The sequence below is a fragment of the Notamacropus eugenii genome, chromosome 1 (assembly GCF_028372415.1).
Source record: "Notamacropus eugenii isolate mMacEug1 chromosome 1, mMacEug1.pri_v2, whole genome shotgun sequence".
Lineage (NCBI taxonomy): Eukaryota > Metazoa > Chordata > Mammalia > Diprotodontia > Macropodidae > Notamacropus > Notamacropus eugenii.
Window position 1 is genome coordinate 335,304,055 of NC_092872.1, and position 19,702 is coordinate 335,323,756.

The 19,702-nt window shown below is 42.0% G+C and overlaps 1 protein-coding gene across 7 annotated transcripts in view; it reads left to right on the forward strand.

Annotated features, from left to right (window-relative positions):
* KLHL3 (kelch like family member 3) overlaps nucleotides 1-19,702 on the forward strand; it is a 256,443-nt gene that overhangs the window by 72,766 nt on the left and 163,975 nt on the right. For 4 of the 7 annotated variants that reach the window (XR_011971826.1, XR_011971827.1, XM_072629834.1 and 1 more), the window contains exons 1-2: nucleotides 1,683-1,972; nucleotides 15,746-15,865. Coding sequence is in view for 5 of the 7 variants with exons in the window: in XM_072629834.1 (XP_072485935.1) it covers nucleotides 1,959-1,972; nucleotides 15,746-15,865 (134 nt within the window). In the remaining 2 variants the exon portion in view is untranslated. Of the gene's footprint in view, nucleotides 1-1,681; nucleotides 1,973-15,745; nucleotides 15,866-19,702 lie in introns of those variants that run through there. The other 3 variants (XM_072629836.1, XM_072629835.1, XM_072629840.1) reach the window with 3 other exon arrangements.

Genomic DNA, 19,702 nt, shown 5'->3' on the forward strand with positions numbered 1-19,702 from the left:
GGCACTGAAACTTATTAAATAGCTACTAAGAAATGGAATATCCACACAGATGAAAGCCTGTATTCTTGAAGTACTAACTTATTATTATTTATATCATAAAATAAAGGCACACAAGTTTGATTAAATAGGAATATTTATTTAGAAAGAATGTTGATGAAGCAGGTAGACCTATATTACCCCACCCCTTAACTCAGCCTCCCTTAATCAAACCTTCTTGTTCCTCCCCCATTCATTATTTTAATTTTTGTGCATCTTCTATAGTTTCTCTCTGGACACTCTCTGTAGAGGGTGACAGTATGGTAGTTGGCAGAAATGTTGTAGAGTTCAGCAGAAACAGATTTTGGTGTATGTAGTCTTGAGGAAACTGACAGGAAACAGAGAAAAGTAACTTGACTAGTGCCACATGGTGCATTAGAAACAGAGTGATACTAGAGACAGCCCCCAGCCTTAGAGTCCCACAAAAATGAAACTGAAAGAGACCAAGTCTTTCTCTGCCACTAACTTGACAAATAACACTGGTTTGGTTACAACCTCTCTGACCTCATTTTCTTCATCTGTAAAATGAAGATATTGGATTAGATGATCTCCAAGGTCCCTTACTGTTCCAACATGTTGCCATTCTTATTTCTGGGGTTCCATCTATTTGTCAATAATGCCTCCTATGTAGGGAATTATGAGGGAAAGGCAAAGATAGGTATTTCCCTGCTCTCCAGGAATTTGTAGTTGAGGTGAGAAGGCATACTTGATTGAAAAGACAGCTAGAGTAGTAGGACTAGGCAGTAAATGAGGAGGTAACGGTTCCAGCTTGGGAGTGAGAGGGCATCAAGGAGGTAACATGAAGGAGGTAGGATTTGAGTGATACAGAATTTAGATAGTGATGAGAGAGAGGAGAGGATATTCCAGGACATGAGCAAAGACAAGGGCGGTTGGGAAGTGCTTGGGGTGGGTTTGACGGGAGCACAGAGTAGCAGTAAATTTAATAGAACACAGTAGGGGTCAAAGTTCAGTGCATTACCCTTCAAGGAGGTTTCCAGCTCTTTTCATTATATTGAAGTTCATTGTTTCAGGTATTTGCAAAATATTCGATCAGAGTTTATTGTGATAATACTCCTCGGCGTTATTAATTTTATTGTCTGTTTTGCTTATAGTGACTTTCATGTCGCCCCTCGTATGTCATCCTCGACCTCAAAACATCCTCAGTTATTTTAGAAACCGCTCAGGAGACCAGGAGGGGAGAAGGCAATACCTTAACCTTACCTGTGAGCTTTCCTACCTTCCTCTTTCCTCTCACCTTATGACATCCTCTCCCACCCACCCCCCCGCAGTCACTTTCGTCGCATGCAGCTGAAGGGTCTCCTTTTCGTACTGTTTGGTCAAACGAGAGAAGAGATGGGTGGAGCGAGATATCTCTGGGCTGGGGTAGACCGCATGAATGTCCGCAGCCTTGCTGCCTCTGGGCTCCTCCAGAGAGCAAATGGGTGGCCTGCGGGAGCTTCGGGGATGCCCTCGCAGTGCAGATGCAGATGCAGGAGCAGCTGGAGAGATGGCCGTGCACATGGTTCAGCTGGAGCCTCGGTTCCTAGGAGACCAAGTAGCGAGCCCGGGGAGGTGGGGGGGAGAAGGGGGAGGAGTGGGCTGCCGCTTTTAGCTGCTGAAAGGGCTGCAGGGAGCTCTGGGTAAGACATTTTCTACTGCTCCTGCCGCCGCCGCTGGCGGTTCTGCAGTGCTAGCTGCTGGAGAGAGCCAGAGGAGAAAGGGAGGAAGGCTGGAGGGAGGAGGTCCGATTGCAGCCATGCTGAATCACTGTCCCTGATTCGATCCTCTTCCAACCCGGACTTCCCTCCTCTCTCTCTCTCTCTCCCCACTGGCTGCCTGGGCACCGCGGGCGGAGAGGAGCTGAGAGCGGGGCTGGGAGCCGGGCTCTGAGCTGGAGTCCCGCCGCCGGGGAGCTGTGCACCATGGAGGGGGAGAGGTACGTGTACTTGCGGGTGTGTGTGCGAGTGTGTGCGTGTGCGCGGGTGTGCACTGCAGTCTGTCTGCTTTGTATTTACACTGGGGAAGGCGGCTGCGGATGGGCTAGAATCGCACCGGCCAGCCCAAGCCCGATCCGGGGAAGCACTGCCGCAAACCCGAGTTTCCCCCCAGTCCCTCCTGCGCTCTAGATTCTGGCCCAGGCTGACGGACGGACCGACGGCGCGAACGACCTCACCCACAGCCGGCCCGGAGCGTGCGAGGGCGATGGGCTTGCTGGCAGCAGAAGCGGGCTCGGGCTGCGGCGATGACGGGTCACCTAAGCCGAGCTCATCCAAGGAGACATTTCCTTTCCCAGGCTCTGAGTTGGTTTGCGATCAGGCGTCCAGGGTCGCGTTCCAGATGTCACGGTGGGGAAGGCTTAGAACACACACCCACCCACCCACACACACACACACACACCCACACACACACACACACACACACACACACACACACAGCGTGAGTGTTTCATGTCTTTGAATTGCTAGTGAGAGCACACCCGAGGCCGGCATGTAAGGCTCGTGCCCCACCTGGGGTTGGTGCGTGCCCAGGCGCCCGGTGCCCTGTGTACACTGGCGGTGGAAGGAGAGAAAAATAATCCCTCCGACTTGGGATCGGACCGCAGTTTCGTATTTTAAAAGCTCATGATGGAGAACAGATTGTGTTTGCAAGTGACCGTATGTAACTTAGGTGTGGATGTGTCAGCGGGAAGGCCAAAACATCTCTCAAGTATGGTTTTTTTGGTGGTGGTGGTGGTGGGGGAATAGCAGCTTGGTGGCCTTTTGAAGTTTCACTTACGTAAGCTATCAAAGACATTGGGGGGTTTTGAAGAAGTCTCCCAGAAGAGCCCAAGGTGTAGCTCTTGGAAGGAATAGTGAGTTGGTGGACTGAGTGCGAAAGAATGACACTCCAGAGGGATGTTGTTATCTGGTCAATAAAAACCCAATAAAATGATAATAGGCCTGAGTCGTCTACAATCAAAGGGGAGTCTCTGGGAGAACTTCACAGGCCATGGGCTCCCCCCGCCCCAACTCCTGTAGCTCTGTGGGAATCCCAAGCTGCACAGTTTTCTCCATAGCATAGCGTTGTCACTAGGGTCTCCCAGTGGTGGTAAGCTTGTTTCATTGCTGTGTCTCTGGTATTGTGTCTGAAGAGGCCCCCATTGGACAGTCTATTTTATTGGTGTCATCGTAACAGAGAAGAATCCAGATCTTGCCCAGAATATGAAATACAAGTCAGAGATTAATTTTCATTGCATGGGAAGGCAGCGTCCATCAAAGATTGATGTCTCAAATCTTGTGTTTTCCCACTCCTTTGGCAATGGTCGCTCTATGTTGACTTCTCTCCAAAGGACCTGTTGTTAAAGGTTTTCAGGGAGCCACAGTTTTGGAGAATTATTTTCCCAAACTGGTGGGGGGTGTGTGTGGGGGTAAATGGAATTCTGCTCTTTAAACATTTTCTTTCAGTCTGGTAGGAACCCTGCTACCAGCAGCCAGAAACAGATCTTAAGAGATGGAAAGACATGGTTGAGGATGAGGCGGGGCCTCTATGTGTGGGTAAAGTTGCAGAGGTAGGCTGATTAGGACAGGCAGAGGTCAGCCTCTTGGAAAGTAGAAAGTGATGCTCAGGGACTGGAATTGTCTACTAGGTCTGGGGGCAGAAGGAATAATAATAATATTAGTATATTTGTACATCTCTTTCAGGTGTATAGGGCATTTCACATACATTATCTCATTTGAATCTCACAGCAACTTTGGGAAGTAAGTGTTGTTGTTAATCTTTCCTTTACAGATGGGGGAACGAAATCTCAGAAAGAGGAAGTGATTTCACCAGGGGATCATACAGTTAAGGGTCTGGAGTGTGATTCACCCAGGTCTTCCTAACTCCATATTATGTCCTCTAGCTCCTATAACACATTGCCTCTTTGAGAGTGTTAGGTAAGGGACTGACTTTATGTTTATCCTGTATGTACTTAAAGGAGTACTCATTATTTCCCTTGATAGAATGAAAATTCCTTAAGAGCTGGTACCGTTTCTTATATCCCAGTGACAAGTACAGTGCCTGGCACATGGTTAGGATGATAGATTTAGAACTGGAAGTAACCTTGGGGGCCCTTCATTTTAGTGGAGGAAACTGAGGCCTCAGGTTAAATGGCTTGTCCAAAATCACACAGCTAAGTAATCATCAAAGGTAAGATTTGAATCTTGGCCTTCTGATTCTAGAGTCAACACTCTTTCCACTCTACCTCTTTACTGATACTTCCTAACTGCTGGTTGATGGAGTAATCAATTAACTAATTAATCACCAAAGGTGATAAATGTTGGCATGAGTTATTGGGAAACTATGAGAAATCTAAAGAAGGGGAGCCCTTCCCACCCCCATCCTCCTTCCCCAGGAGTTCATGATCTAGTTGTTTTCCCTAGCTTTCCTCCCCTCCCTGTCCCCACCTCCCTTTAAGTTTAGGATTTCTTCAATCCTTGACTCCATTAATCATTGGTTATTTAGGAGCCTGTATATCCAAGGCCTACTGATCCCCAGACTGCCTTTTGGACATCCCCCAGTTCATAAGTACTTTCATGAGAGGCTGAGTTGGGGAGAGAAATTCAACCTGTCAGTTTCCTAGGCTTGAATAACTCTTAGCTTCCTACTTCAAGTCAAAATTCTCCCACCATATGCTTGGAGCCTTATTTCCCATTGCAACCTAGGAGTTAGGAAGATTCATCTTACTGAATTCAAGTCTGGCCTCAGACACCAGCTATGTGACCCGGGACAAGTTACTTAACCCTGTTTGCCTCAGTTTCCTTATCTGTAAAATGAGGTGGAGAAGGAAATGGGCAAACCCCTCCAGGATCTTTACCAAGAATGGGGTCACAAAGAGTTGGACATGACTGAAACTCAACAACAACAAATCTAGTATGTGCTCTCCACTCTCTCTGTTCTTATTATCCCAGAATATAACCTCATTGTTTACTATCTTTATGCCTGATTCACTTGGAATGCTCACCCTTCTCCCACCACTCAAGTAACACCCACTTTTCAAAGTCCACCTCTAGTCCCCCCTTTTCCACTGGGCTTTGCATACTGTACCAACTGATTTTGCTCCCCCTCTTTTCTGTAGTGTATTTAGAATCAGAGGCTAGGGTTAGTGGTATCCAGCCCATTCATTTTACAGAAGAGGAAACTGAGGTGAGGCAATATCTACAATACTCACAAAGCCAGGATTTATTTAAACTCAGGTCCTCCAACTCCAAATCCTGTGCACTTTCCTGAGCACCTTCCTGTCTTCATTAATTCTCATTTTCTGCATGTGAAAAAAAAAAAAGACCATTTATGAGCCTTTCTTTGGTAGTTTAAAAAAATAGTTAAATTTTTTTTAAAATTTAAAAATAAAAATTCAAAGTTTTTTAATGTAATACTCCTTAATGCCCCAAGAATAATTTGTATTTTGATGGGCTTCTTCTCCATCCTTCTACTCTCAGTTTTTCTCTGTTCATTCTCTGCTTCAGGGATTTGGAGTGAATTGACTGCCTTCTCAAGACTCAGTCATGTTAGTCAACTGTGCTATAAGAGAGGAATGTAATATCCCCCTGCTCTGAAGGTCCGATTAAATCTATCAGAGCTTACTCCTGCTCCCTATAATTCCCTCTTCTCTTTCCCACCTCCCTACATTTCTTCAGTTCAGATCTCTTAATGACAGCCCATATTTACATTTCCCTTTAATGTTTACAAAGCAATTTATTTATATTATTTCATTTGCCTCTTACCACTGTACTGTGAGATTTCCATTTTACAGATAAGGAAACTGACATTTAGAGAGATTTAGTGATTTGCCTATTGTCACATGGGCAATAAATATGAGATGGGTTTAGGACCCATCCTAGATGTTTCTGACTCCTAGGCTAGCATGGCAATCCTCTATGTCATGCTTCTACCTCTGGGTCTCACCAGCACTTGATATACTACTCCACATATTATCCTACAGTGAGATCTTAAGCTGTCAGCAAATCTTTATGATCTTTACCTAGACTACTTTATGCTCTTCCTGCCTTCTGCTGCCCCACTCTCCATGATGGACCTGTGGATATCCTGTCTGGGAGGTGTTCAACTGCACCATTCTGCATTTCCTGGGACCAAATAGACACATTTTTCACCCAGATTATTTTCCACCCTTCCTCTGTACCCACCCTCCCCATTTTCCCTCCTGTTTTTGTTTCCCACGTTTTTCTCTGAGAAGTGTAATCAATCAGCACTACCACTGCCTCTGGAAAAGTTTTGTTAATTTGACTGCCTTATCATTCACTTTCTGTGAGACTTCCCAGACCAGAACTCCATTCACTGGTCACTACTCCCCTGTGTGTGTTTCTTCCATTCCTTAATGGCCAGGAGTGATATGCTTTTGTATCTGTACCCCCAGCATTTAGGACAATGCTTGCCATATAGTAAATGCTTAATACAAGCATGCATTCACTCATTCAGGAAATCACAGAGCCATAGCTCTAGAGTTGGAAGTTGGACCTTAATAGCTATTTAACATCTTACTAGCCTTACCATATGGAAAATGAGAGTCTCCCCTTTCCCCTTGCCATTTTACAGATGCAGGAACTAAATGACAGAGAAGTTAAATAATTTGCCGAAGGTCACACAAGTAGTAAGTGAACCAAGTGAACCAAGATTTGAACTTGGGTCCTTTGACTCCTTCAAATTGCCTTTAGCCAGACCAGAATCATAAGAAAAGCATGTAATTTATCTGAGGTCTGAGCTCCTACCATGCTCAGCTTCCATTTTTTTCAATATTCTAATCCTGTGTGAAATATTCCTTATTGTTTATACTAAATAGAGTGACTTCAGAAGGTGGAGCTAAGTGAATATGTTTTCTGCTTCACAAAAGAAAATGGAAATTGACCAGCCCGAATGGAAGGGCTCTCAGATACCATGGTGACCACTTCCCTAGCTATAGAGTATGTGTGTGTATCTGGAGAGTTGTAAGTGCTTATTTAAGCATTTAGTGCAGCAGGCCTTGCTTGTTTCTAACTCATTTGCAGTTATCTACATCAGACATGTGATCAGGTGGAAAGAATGCAGGCTTATGTTCCCAATTTTCCAGGTTTCTAGGAAAGAGCAGCTTTGGAAGAAATACATGATAATGTGGGGGATATGGCCTGTCATTTTTCTTTACACCCTGCTTTGCCTATTACCTGATTCCTTTTGTCTGGAATTTGAACTGGGGCTTTAATTGTAAAATGTACCCTAGGTTAGTAGTATTTTTTCCTGTACCTCCTTCTCCTCTTTCTTTTTCAGAGTTTCGCTTGGGGACTTCTTGTATGGGGTCACTGTGCTGGGTCTAAAGTGAGTACTGAGATAACCAACACACATTACGTGACTACGATAGGAGATAGAATGCCCTAGGCAATGGTAGCTATGTAGTCTAGCATGTATCAATAGTGTATTGAAGCTGAGTCTGAGAAGTGTGTGGAAAGGATGAAAGATTGGGGAGGAAGGGAGTTAAAGTAAGCCAGGGCCTACCCTTGTAAGATTCCAGTCATAGCACATTTATGAAGTACCTGCTGTGTGAACGACACTGTGCTAAGTTTTGGGTGTACAAAGACAAAATAAAATATAATCCCTGACCTTAACAAGTTAACATTCCATTGGGAGGAGGGCATACTAATGCAGATTAAGCAGATACTAGTTTATTTGTGCAAGGAAGAAATATTGATGACGAGGGGCGTCAGGAAAGACTTCCCATAGGAAGATGGAGCCTTGAAGGAAGGAGGAGTTTGCCTTTTTTCATATTTGATCCAGGAAACTTTAAGCCTAAGGTTTGATGGCATCTCCGTGAATCTGATGATACTCATTAAAAAGGTGATGGTTTCTGAACTCTTAGTCATATCTTCACTGTCAGGTACATATTTAGCATGGAAAAACATCTAACAAACATCTAAAGAAGATCATACAATCAATCATAGAACTTCGAGTAGAAAGGAATATTTTTTTCCCTCCTTAAGCATTTTTATTTATTTTTTTTAAGTTTATTTTTAGTTTTTAACATTCACTTCCATAAGTTTTAAATTTTCTCCCCCTTCCCAAGATAGCATGCAATCTGATATAGGCTCTACATGAGTAGAAAGGAATCTTAAAGGCCATTTAAACCAACCCCCTCATTTTACAGATTAGGAAACTGAGGTCAAGATAGTCACCTGAAGAGTGACTTGTCCAAGGTCACATAGTGTCAGTAAGGGCAAAGATTTGAATCTGAGTTATAGGATAACATATAACTCTAGAGTTGGAAGGGAACTTAGGGGGTCATCTAGTCCGACCTCTCTCATTTAACAATTAAGGATCTGAGGCACAGGAAAGTTAGGTGACAAACTAAGGTCACATAGTTGGTAAATTGCAGATCTGAGATAGAATCTAGTTTTTCTGACTCAGCAGCACCCACTGTACTACTTTGGATTTGTAAGTCAAAAAGAGGTGTTTTATTTAAAAGTTTTTTTAATTTAAAAAAGCGTATTATACTCATTAATGAACATTCAAGACATTTTTAACACTTTGCCTTGGAAGTTATAGGTGGAACCATTTGTTTAAAGAAAAAAAACCAAAATATCCCTACTACCTGAAGTTGATAGGTATTTCAACCATGATAATTAAAACCAAACTTTTCATTTTGGAAACACTTGTCCAAAAAAGTTTTCAAGGGAAAAAAACAAAACCAAATAAAGAAAAAAACTTTGCTTCTGCTCAATGCCCAGCTTTTTATGGGTTAGGATTTAATAGAGTTTGGCTTGCCTAAATGCAGATTGTTAAAATGTGCCCAAATAAAAAGGTTTTTTTTTGTTTTTTGTTTTTTAAGTTTTCTAAAGCCAATTTCTTGTTTGATGACATATTACCATTGTGGATCAAATACCAGCATTTTGGTTTCCTTGTGAATTCTAGAATTAGGTTAAACTGACCTGGAGTGTGCTGTGTAGAAAAGTACTTGATCACAGGCCTTTGTCCTTCAGTTTTTTAGTATTTCATAAATCCAACGGCCTGGAAATTTGAGTGCTGCACTGCTCTGTACCAGAAGTATTGATAAATTCTCCAAGCAGCCTTTCTGTCGCTTTTCATGTGATGAAATTCTATTTGCAGCATATATATCAAGATTTCACACAAGGGAGAGAGAGACTCTCCTATTTATACCCAATGTAAGTTTGGTTTCTAACATTTTCTGTAATAATGAGAACTGTGTCTTTATACATTTTTCTTTTCACCATGTCTCAAGCTAAACTGGTGTCTTCCATAAAATCTAGTTTATGCAATAAACATTGGTTGAGGGAACTGGGGATAGTTTTACGTGGATAAAACTTGGGGGAATATGATCATTATCTTCAATTATTTGAAGGCCAGTTTTGTGGATCACTCTATACATGGAGAGTTGGAGGTATCTGAGAGACGTTCCTTGTTCATTTGGCCCATGGGGCAGATTTAGGAACAATGAAGAGATGAATGATAAGGTATGTGTTACATGTTTACTATGTTCTAGGGACTGTGCTTACTGCTGGGCAGAGAAATATAAGAAAGAAAGACTTTCCCTGCCTTCAAGGAGTTTAGAGCTAGAAAGGGATAAGTGGTATGCTCAGTGGCATAGTTTGGAACCATCCGCTAAATAACATGGAAACCTTTTTTGGAGCAAGATAATGAGAAACTCACCAGTTGAACTCGAGGTTGAAAGAAGAAATAAGTTTGGAGAGAGAGAGACAGAGATGGAAAGAGAGATTTAGACTCTAATAAGAAGGAATTTTCTAACAGTGGTTTGGGATGCCTTAGAAGATAATGGGTTACCTTTCACTGAAAGTCTGCAAGCAAAGGCTGGATATTTTGTGGAGGGAATTTTTATTTAGGTAGACTGAGTGAATGACTTCTGTCATTCCTTCTAGCTCTGAGATTCTGTGATTCTATAATAATGCCTCTCTTATGAAGTGTTATCCATTTAGAAAATTCTTCCCAAGGAATTTGAATGAAAAAGGACATCATGTAATTTGGTACTATGATTTGCAGGGATGCCTTTTCTTGAACTTGTTTACAAGGGGAAGAGTTTAGAAATGACAGTTTCTGGAGTCTTTGGATGAATTGTAATTTTTCATGATGGCTAAATGTCTGTATTCATTCTTTCCACTAACATTTATTAAATACTTACTGCTTGTACAGCTCTATGTTTGTCTGTGGGGGAGATATACAAATTGAGACAAGACAGCTCACAATAGATGGCAAAAGCCTGGAATACTCTCCTTTCTCATTTCCACTGTAGAGGGAATCCTCATATCTATAATAATCGATATATGTGTAATGAATATACTAATAGATTAGATTTTTCAGAACTGCCTCTCTTCTGAGAGAGCTCACAATGCAGATTGAACTGATCAATCAAACTTTGACAAGGCTCAGGATCACTGGTATCCTTCTGCCTGCCTATCTAAAGTGAAGCAAATCAAAGATTGTAGAACCTATTCTCCCAGGACTCCAGTCCTGTCACCCACCAAGTAATGACCCCCAAGGACTTGAGCAATATTGCTCCCATAGGACTCCAGAATTGTTTATGGGTTTGTCCTGGGAAACCACACTGGTCCTGGGAACCATTGTAATCCGCTTTCCCTCCCTTGCTTCCCACTTGTGATTTATGTATGTAATCTCTGTCTTCACTTCTGCAAGGTGGAATTCTAATCAGGAGAATTCCCAATTTGCAAATCTGTTCCTCGTAATGAAACTAATTAATTAAATGGTATCTGATTACTGGCACTTTGTCTCTGACCTGCTGTTTCATCATTCTCAGATTAGAGACTGGCTCAGTAAAACCCTGGTAACACCACTTACTGGCTTCCCTGACTTTCTCAAGTCCAGCTAAAACCCCATCTTGTAAGGAGTCCTTTCCTGATCCATCTTAACTCTAGTGCTTTTTCTCTCTTAATTATTCGGTATTTATCCTGTTCATAGCTTGTTTGAACATATTTTTTGCTTGTTGTCTCCCTTGTTAGATTATGAACTCTTTGAGGGCAATGTTTCTCTTTTATTTCTTTGTATTGCCAGCACTTAGCACAGTGCCTGGCATGTGGCAGGCACTTATTAAAAGTTTGTTGATTGCCAATGTAGGTAACTTTCATGTGCAGTATTATATGTTATGTAATTTTATTGGCACTTTATTGAAATGCCAAAAAAGTGCTATGGGATGTTTGGGGTTAAATATTACTATTGGTTGAGGGGGAAGGGGAATATAGAAAAGACTTCTTGGGAGAGGTGGCGTTTGAACTCTTTTGAATAATAACTAACATTTATATAACGCTTTATGGTTTATAACCCTGGGAGGTAAGTAGTATAGGTAATATCATCCCTTTTTTATAGGTGAAGACACTGAAGAACCACCTGAAGGATAAGTAATATTTTAGGTGTCTGGAGTGGGTGAAGGAAGAAATCTTAGCATGGAAGTGGGGATAGTTAATAGACCTATTGATGGAGTGACAGTTTAGGAATGGCAGGAGATAAAGCCAGAAAGACAGCTTGGAGCCTGATTGTGGTGGGCCTTCAGTACCTAAACTTAGAATGTACCAGAAACTTAGAATGACTGCTGATGGATAAAATGTCAGGAAATTAATCAGGGAAGAATAAAAACTCTGAGGGCTCAGGTGAAATTAGATAATGACTAATTTGTAGTGGGTCCAATTGGCATCTTATCCAAACCATCACAGGAATCAGGAAGGCTTTTCCAGATTGGGTATGACAAGATGAAAACAGCCTTTTGGAGCATTAGTCTGTGGCAGTGTGCAAGAAACATTGAAGGAGGGAAGAGGTTAGAGGCAGGAAAAGCCAGTTAGGTAAGAAACTATTGCAATAAAGCAGGCAGAGTGAGCAGTGAAAAGAGACTGGATTGGGAAACTGGAGACGTGATCTTTGGTCCCAAGGAGCTAACAATAGATAGTAAAAGCCTGGAATGCTCTCTGCTCAACCATGAGCAGCCCATGCAACACTGGGCAAGTCATTTCCCCCTCTGGGCCTCCATTGCACCCTTTGCAAAATGAGGGAGTCCTGGGATATGTTTGAACTGTCTGCATCTATAATACCACCCTTTTGAGTTAATCATGGAAGGACAAGAAAAGAAACAAATGCTGTACTCAAGAGTATTTGGGTTTAAATCCTGGCAAGTTATTTCCCCTCTCTGGGCCTCATTTAGGTCACATTCCCGGACTTCATCATGGAGCTTATGCCTGGAATAGGGATGCAGAGTGGAAGGGAGGGACCATAAGGCCAGAGGAATCTTTTAGTAGAACTTCCTACTCTTGTCCTTGGGGGGATAACACATAGAGGAGGGTTCACCTGCACAACTGAAATCCAAAGAGTTCAGTGATGGGGAGGGAATGAGGATGACTTAGAAATCCTTAGGATGCACTAATACAGATAGAGGGACCTGGAAGTCCAAAGGGTGGAATGGCAGGGCAAATGGCAAAGCCTGGAGACCTTCCATTTGCTGGAAGGATTGTAGTTGATTGACTCCCTGATCATCCATGTAGTGTGAGCATCATCATCCAAAATTCTTCAGGGTGGTGGGCCCAGGGGCGAAAGTGCATCTGAGAGATTATCCAGTGGAACCTGTTTTACTTTACACATGAAGAAACTCAAGCCCAGAGCACTTAAATGCTGTTGCTCAGGGAGGAAGGGTAGGATTAAGGGGAGAAAATGATTCATTTGTTTTAGACATATGGTTGGATACAGTGTCAAGACACCTAGCTGAAGATGGTTAGAACATTACTGAGGATATAGGACTGGAGTTAAAGGAAGAAATTAGGGCTAGATATACAGATTTCAGATTCATTCACAGAGAGGTGATAAATGAACCCATAGGAGCAGAAGGACTCTACCAGAAAGTGTGTATAGACAAAGAAGTGAAGAGGGCCCAGGACAAGACCTTGACAGACACCCCACACTTAGTGGTTAGGAGATGGGTAATAATATTGGAATTAAGATCTAGAAACAGAGATTAAATGGATAGGGAGATAACCTGGAGAAAGCCTTTCTGTGTAAGCCAAGGGAGAAAAAGGGTGATCAGAAACATTAAAAGCTGCAGAGAGGTTAAGGAAGATGAGGAATGGGAAAGAAACCACTGAATTTAGCAGTTAGATCTTTAGTAACCTTTGAGAGAGCATTTTCAGTCAGATTGCCAGGGGTTGAAATTAATGGATGGTTAGGAAATGTATGTGTCTCTTTTATCAGTGACAGATGGAAAGGACGATAACTTAAAGGGATGACAGGCTCCTTTGAAGTTTTTTTTTTTAAGAATGAGGGTCATTTACATGTTTGTAGGAGGTAGGAAAAGAAACAACAGATAAGGAGAGATTGAAATTGAGAGGGGAAAAAAGGTGGAAGGAGGAGGGAGAGAATGTGAATGATTGAAAGGACAAACTATTGAGGGCAATGAAGAGAGGGTGCCTTTTCTTCAGAGACTGGGGCAAAAGTGGAAAGCACTGATGACGATGCAGAAAGATTTTGAAGTATGGAATGGGGGATGTGAGGTAACTCATAACCAATAGCCTTGATTTTTCTAAGTTAAGTAGAAGGTGGGGTTGTCTGCTGAGACACCGGCTTTTGTGGTGTCATTGAGAGCTTGAGAACAGAACCTTAGAATGACTGCTGTGGATACAATGACAGAAAGTTGATCAAGAAAGAATGAATTCACATTGCAAGTCCTGAACTACCAAAAAGTACTAAATGAAATCACACAAATATGCCAATTGGGCCCACCACAAATTAGTCTTTATCTAATCTCATCTGAGCCCTCACAGTTTTCATTCTTTCTTGATCAACTTAATATCAGATCTGTGGAGACTGACATCAAAGGGCCATTAACTGTTTGGGCATCCTTTTGCTGAACCTGATATTCCTTTTCCCATGCCCACCTTCTAGACCCCAAACTTATGATGTCATCATGGGAGGATTATGTCATTGTGTGTGATTTTTAAGTATTGTTTTGGATGCCTTAATTTTTTTGAGCATAGTTCTGGCATGAATTTTTTGCATCACCAGGTATGTGTGATGTCCTTTGATAGGTGTGCTCTGGTTTTCCTTTTACTATGTACCTATCCCTCAGCTCCCTCAGAAAGCACAGACATGAAAGAGCTCAAATAGACTGTTTTCCACTATCTTGGGCAAAGGGAACAGGTGATCAGGATCCTTAATGCCTATGGAAGGATGAAGGAGAGGCACTGGGCCTGTGATTAGTGAAGGAAACTCCTGGAAAGGATCCTTCTCTGTAATTTAGAGAATTAGTTGCTTACAGCACTGAGAAGTTGTCCAGGGACCCAGAGAAAGTCTCTGTCAGAAGTACCACCTAGGTGGTACTGATTTAGAGGCCAGCTTTCCACTGTGCCATGCTGCGGGTGGAACCTAGAGGGTCAGAAAGGTCAAAGAAAAATTAAATTCTGCTCAGGAATATTTTAATGTTGAGCTTATATTTGGTTTGAGCCTTGTTTTGGTTTGTTGTATTCCAATTCTTTGAAAACTGATACTATATGCCTAGTACACAGAGTGATGGGCAGTTGGGGCTCTGCCACTCACTGACCCAGGTAACCATCAAGTCATTTTCCACCTCTCTAATGTGGGGATCACAGGCCCTATCTTTTTTCCCTTCTTTCCCCATGGGTTGGTTATGAGGATCAAGTGATATCATGGATGTAAAACCACTTTGAAAAGCATAAGTCAGGATATAAATGAAAGCAATGCTTATTCTCAGTGTGAATTAACTGTAGTTGGTGAGGATGTGCTCTTGCCCCTAGCCCAGTTCTCTTTTTTGAATGAAAAAAAAAAAAGCCAAGAAGCGATGGGGAATGCCCATTTGATTGTTGCTTGTATGGGGAACTGAGGGCCTGGGTGAGAGTAAACTGTTATCTTCTGCACAAGATGTATGATTGAATGAATGAATGCTGGGTTTGGAGTTAAAAGGGCTGGATTCAAATTCCAGCTCTACCACTTGCTGCTTATGTGATTCAGGAGCTCTTAATCATGGGTCCAAGGACTCATGATTTCAGTAAGTCCTTGGATGAGAAAAAAATTGTCTTAATTTTCACTTAACTTCTCATTGAAATTTAGTATTTCCTTAAAATTGTTAATTCTAAAAAAGGAATCCATAGTTTTTTTTACCAGATTGCAAAGGGATTCACAATGCCAAAAAGGTTAAGAATTCCCAATTTAGTCCAAGCCTTCCATTTTATGGATGAGGAAACTGAGATTGAGTGCTCATAGTTGCCTAGCTAGTAAGGACCTAAGATAGCATTTTTACCTAGCCCTTGCTGACTTTGACTCCACCATTTTGTTTATTACAGCAGAGTGTGACAGAGCTAGGATTCAGATTTTGGTCCTTTGACTCCACTATAGGGCTTTCCCCTCTCTATCCCATGTTTTGGGGCCCTTTCTCCTGTAGATAGGATCATAGGAACATCAGTTTAGAGTTGCTAGGGACCTTGGACATCGTCCGGTCTGTCCTATATCTCTCCTCCATTTTAAAGGCCTAAGAGACATTCCCAAGGACCCATAGGTGGGTAGTAAGTGGCAGAGTCAGGATTTGAACCCAGGTACTCTGAGTGCAAGTTCATTTCTTTTTCTGTGATTGAGTTTGCGACCTCTCTCAATGAGCTTTAGTGTTCTGTGCTTTTTGATTTTCACTGAAAACGGTCCATGTATGACTCTTCTCCTCCTTTGTTTCCTTTCACAGCATCAAGCCAAGTTCCCAATCCCTGGTGGAAGGTGAGGATGAGGAGAAGGACCAGAGGACAATTACAGTCAACCCTGCCCACATGGGGAAGGCATTCAAGGTTATGAATGAACTGCGGAGGTACATTTCTCATTTCACATGTACTTTTGCCAAGGACACTTGTTCCTTTGGAGCTTCTTGGAACACCAGCAGGGCCTACTATTTTTATTTTCATGTTAGTTATTTAAGAGTTAAAGGTGAGGGGAGTTAGGACAGCACCCCTGGGTCTTGCAATCTCTTCCTGCCTACCCTAGGAAATCATCTTGATTTGATTTTCCCCCCCCCCCTTTCATGTTTATAGAGAACAAGGCTTGTGTAAATTGAAAACTTCCCTCCCATTATGTTTCTGAAGAGCCTTGGAATCAAACACCACGAAAAGATTCTTTATGAGTATAGCAGGTCTGTTCATAAATTTGGTTTCCAATCCAGCCAAATGCTTGAGGACTGATAATAGAATAATTGGAGCACCTACCCACAATTTCGGATTAAAGATTCTGAATGCCAATGTACCTCTTCTCTTGCTCAGAAGGAGCTTGTTCCTCAGACAGAACTTAGACTTTGGAAAGAGCCCTGCAGAAGTGGATGTAAGATTTACTTCCATCCCTGAATAAAGCACACCCTCTCCTTTGAGCAAGGGAGGGCATGATTGAGCATATATTTCCTTTTCATGGGATGGATGTGTCTGTGCTCTTTTTTGCTTATGAACAAGAGTCTGAGAGCATGTAGGCTTAGCTTTTTGTGAACAAAGGAAAGGCATCAAGTTTTTTGCTTTGCTGAAATGCATTCATGTAAGCTTTTAGTGTGTCCTACTAGTTTTCTTGCTTTTCCTTTCTTTGCAGGGTCCAGGGTTGCAAAGAGCTTTAAAAATTCCTTTAGAATAAGTTTTTTCTCTTATCCTTACTATCCAGGTTTAGTAAGGATATTTTCCTATAGCCCAGATATCCTTCTCTGGTCAGATTTTTCTGCCTGCCTTCTCTTAGATTGGGAGTGTGTTATTTTCATGACTGACCTAGCATCTTGCCTTTGAGTTTACAGTATCATAAAAAATGCTTTGTCTTTGTTCCCCAGATATCATCTGTCTTCCTCTACCCGTGGGATTTGTGTCCTCCTGATTTGACTAGATTAGCTACATATGGGTCTAATTGCTTTGTTTAGTTTTTTTCTATTTTTATGGTTTATTGAGATAAGGAAAGTAAAGATAGTTGAAATAGCAACTACCTAATTTCACTGGACAAGGATGGATTGGCTTGTTATCTCTCCCTTTGCCTTTTTCTTTAGGCAAACCCTTTGGGCTGTCTTTCTAGCTTACCTGTCTCTTCTCATAGAATATCAAGGTTGAAAGAGACCTCAGAAGCCATCCAGCCCATATCTGTCTCTTTCAAATCCCTGTCAAGTACTTGAAGACCTCTAGTGCTGGGGAACTGACCTCTTCCCAAAAGCAGCTCCTTCCATTTTTGGATGATTCTAATTATTTGGAAGTTTTCTTTAATTTGAGCCTAAATCTCTTTGCTGCTTCCACCTAACTTCCTCATCAGTAGGTCTAGAGAGAGAAAATTAGGTTTGGAGACTGTGATAGGAGCAATATCTTAACTCCTCCCTCCATACAAGTTAGACTAGTTTTTGCTTAAAAGGTATTGGTATCATTCTGGAGACTGTTGGTTCAGGAAACCAAAGGCTGTTACTATCACTTCTCCTCCCCGCCTCCCCCCTTACCTGGATACAAAAGAGCCACGAGGAGCTACAGGTGCTCTTTATGATGCTGGTAGGACCTCAAGGGAGAATGCCAATAAGGTGGTGTCACTCAGCTCATTAACAGCTGGAGGATATTGCCAGTCAAGGATATTGTTATTCAGAGGGGGACACCTGCAATGGGTGAGAATTGGGAGTAAGAGCACCCAAGGATTGACTGAAGGACCTAGGGATGTTTGGCCACAAGAAGAGATGTCATGAAGACAACAGATGCAGATGGGCCAGGATTTGAGCCTCAGTTTTATTTTGGTTGGCCTTCGAGGGTAGTCTTGGAAAAATGGGAAGAAATTAGAGGCAGGCTTAGGCTTTTTATAAGGAATACTTCCCTAAATTTTAGGTTTAATGGATGAAAGAGTTGTCTTAAAGTGGAATAGGCTGATTTAGGAGGCAGTGGTTTCCTCCTTATTGTAAGTTTTTAAGGCTAGATGACTACTTGTCATAGATGTCGTCACAGGAATTCTTGATCCAGTAGGGGTTTGAATAGATGGTCTCAGACATTCTGTAGTTCTTGGATCTTCAGTTTCCTGGAGGGTAGTTTTGTTCTTGTGTTATGTTGGATTCCTTTCACTCCCTTTTCTGCTTGTTCCCAACCCAGGTTTTGTTCATTCATTGAACCGTTATTAAGTGACTGCTCGATGTAGAGTATTATACTTTGAACCGAGGGTAATAGAAATGAGATTAAGAAATTCTCCTATCCTCAAGGAATACACAATTTAATAAGAAAAAAAAAAGAATGTATTCAAATGAAATGCAGTTCAGACTATAACTGTAAAATAGAAGGATAAAGTGCAGTGAAATCTCTGTGTCCTGTTTCTCAGTTTTGTGCAGCAACAAGTGTGTGATTAGCATTCTGTGAGCGTAGTGTTTTCTTTGGATCTTTGGGGGCCACAACACTGTAGTGCCTAGAAATCTCAACAACCAACGAGAGAGTCTCTTAAAGCTAGAGAGAGTGGGAGTGGATCAAGGTAAAGCCGTTAAAGAGGAGAAAGTATGTACTTTAGTACCCTGGAGGCGGATTCAGTTGAAACAGTGAGGTGATTTAAGCCAGAAAAAGTCCCCTACATTTTTGTGACTTTTGTGGGAAACTGGACCAAAGGATTCTTCCTTCTATGGATTAAGCTAATTAAGTGTTTTGTGCTATTCTGAGGACTATTTTAACCCATGCACACATGTGCTCTGCTATTTATGAATCACACAATTCATAAGTTTTCTATTAGGTTTACTTCCATGAGAGAATGGAGTGTTGGTATGGTAACCCGCCAGCTTCTCAACCTCTTGTCCCTTTAAAGCTCGAGTGTGGGCCACAGCTGCTCCTCTGTCTTTCAGGGACGTTAGGACTATTTCTTCCAGCAGAACTTGCTAGCTCACTCGGGACTTCCTCTCCATTTCTAGAACTTTGAGAGGTCTAGACTCCCTAGACCATCCTGATTATTCTTGGAAGGAAGGATCCCAAGGATCCCATGCATAGGTATTTGGAATTGATAGATAATTCCATAAAACTCATCTTGTCTGTTAAGTTTAAAATCAGAATTGCTAATAGTAACAAAAAGAAATTCCACATATCCTTGGCCCTGGGCTCCTATCTGAAGAAGGAGTATCGAAATGCTGGCTAGAAGACGGGGAGCAGGAGGGACCTGAAACTTTATATGCAGAATCTCTAGTGCCTGAAGATTTCAGAGTGAACTATATAGTTGTTGGGAGTTGTCTCATTTATGTGATATGCATGGTGCTATATAGACAGATGGATGTCACCTGGAGAGGTAGTGTGATACAGTAGAATGAGAGCTGAATTTGGAGACAGAGGGCTGGGTTCAACCTGGTGTGCTACCCATTACTTGAATCACTTAATCTCTCTAGGTCACCATCCTTTTGTTTGTAGATTGAGAAGTTTGGACTAGTTGACCTCTAAGGCCCTTACTATCCCGTTACTACCATAAAATTTTACTTGTCTGTCCTTCATTCAAGACAGCTCCAAGTGTTGGCAGGGCTAGGTCAGCTCTGTCCCCTCAGATCTCTCATTGTATACTATTCTTGCACCTCTTTAATGCATTTGTCATGTGAAATTTTATAATGCAGTTATCAGTGTTTGTGTCTTAACCTCCTACTGGACTGTAAGCTTGGTCTGTGAGTCTTCTTGTTTAGGGACCAAAATAGCACTTATTCACTGTA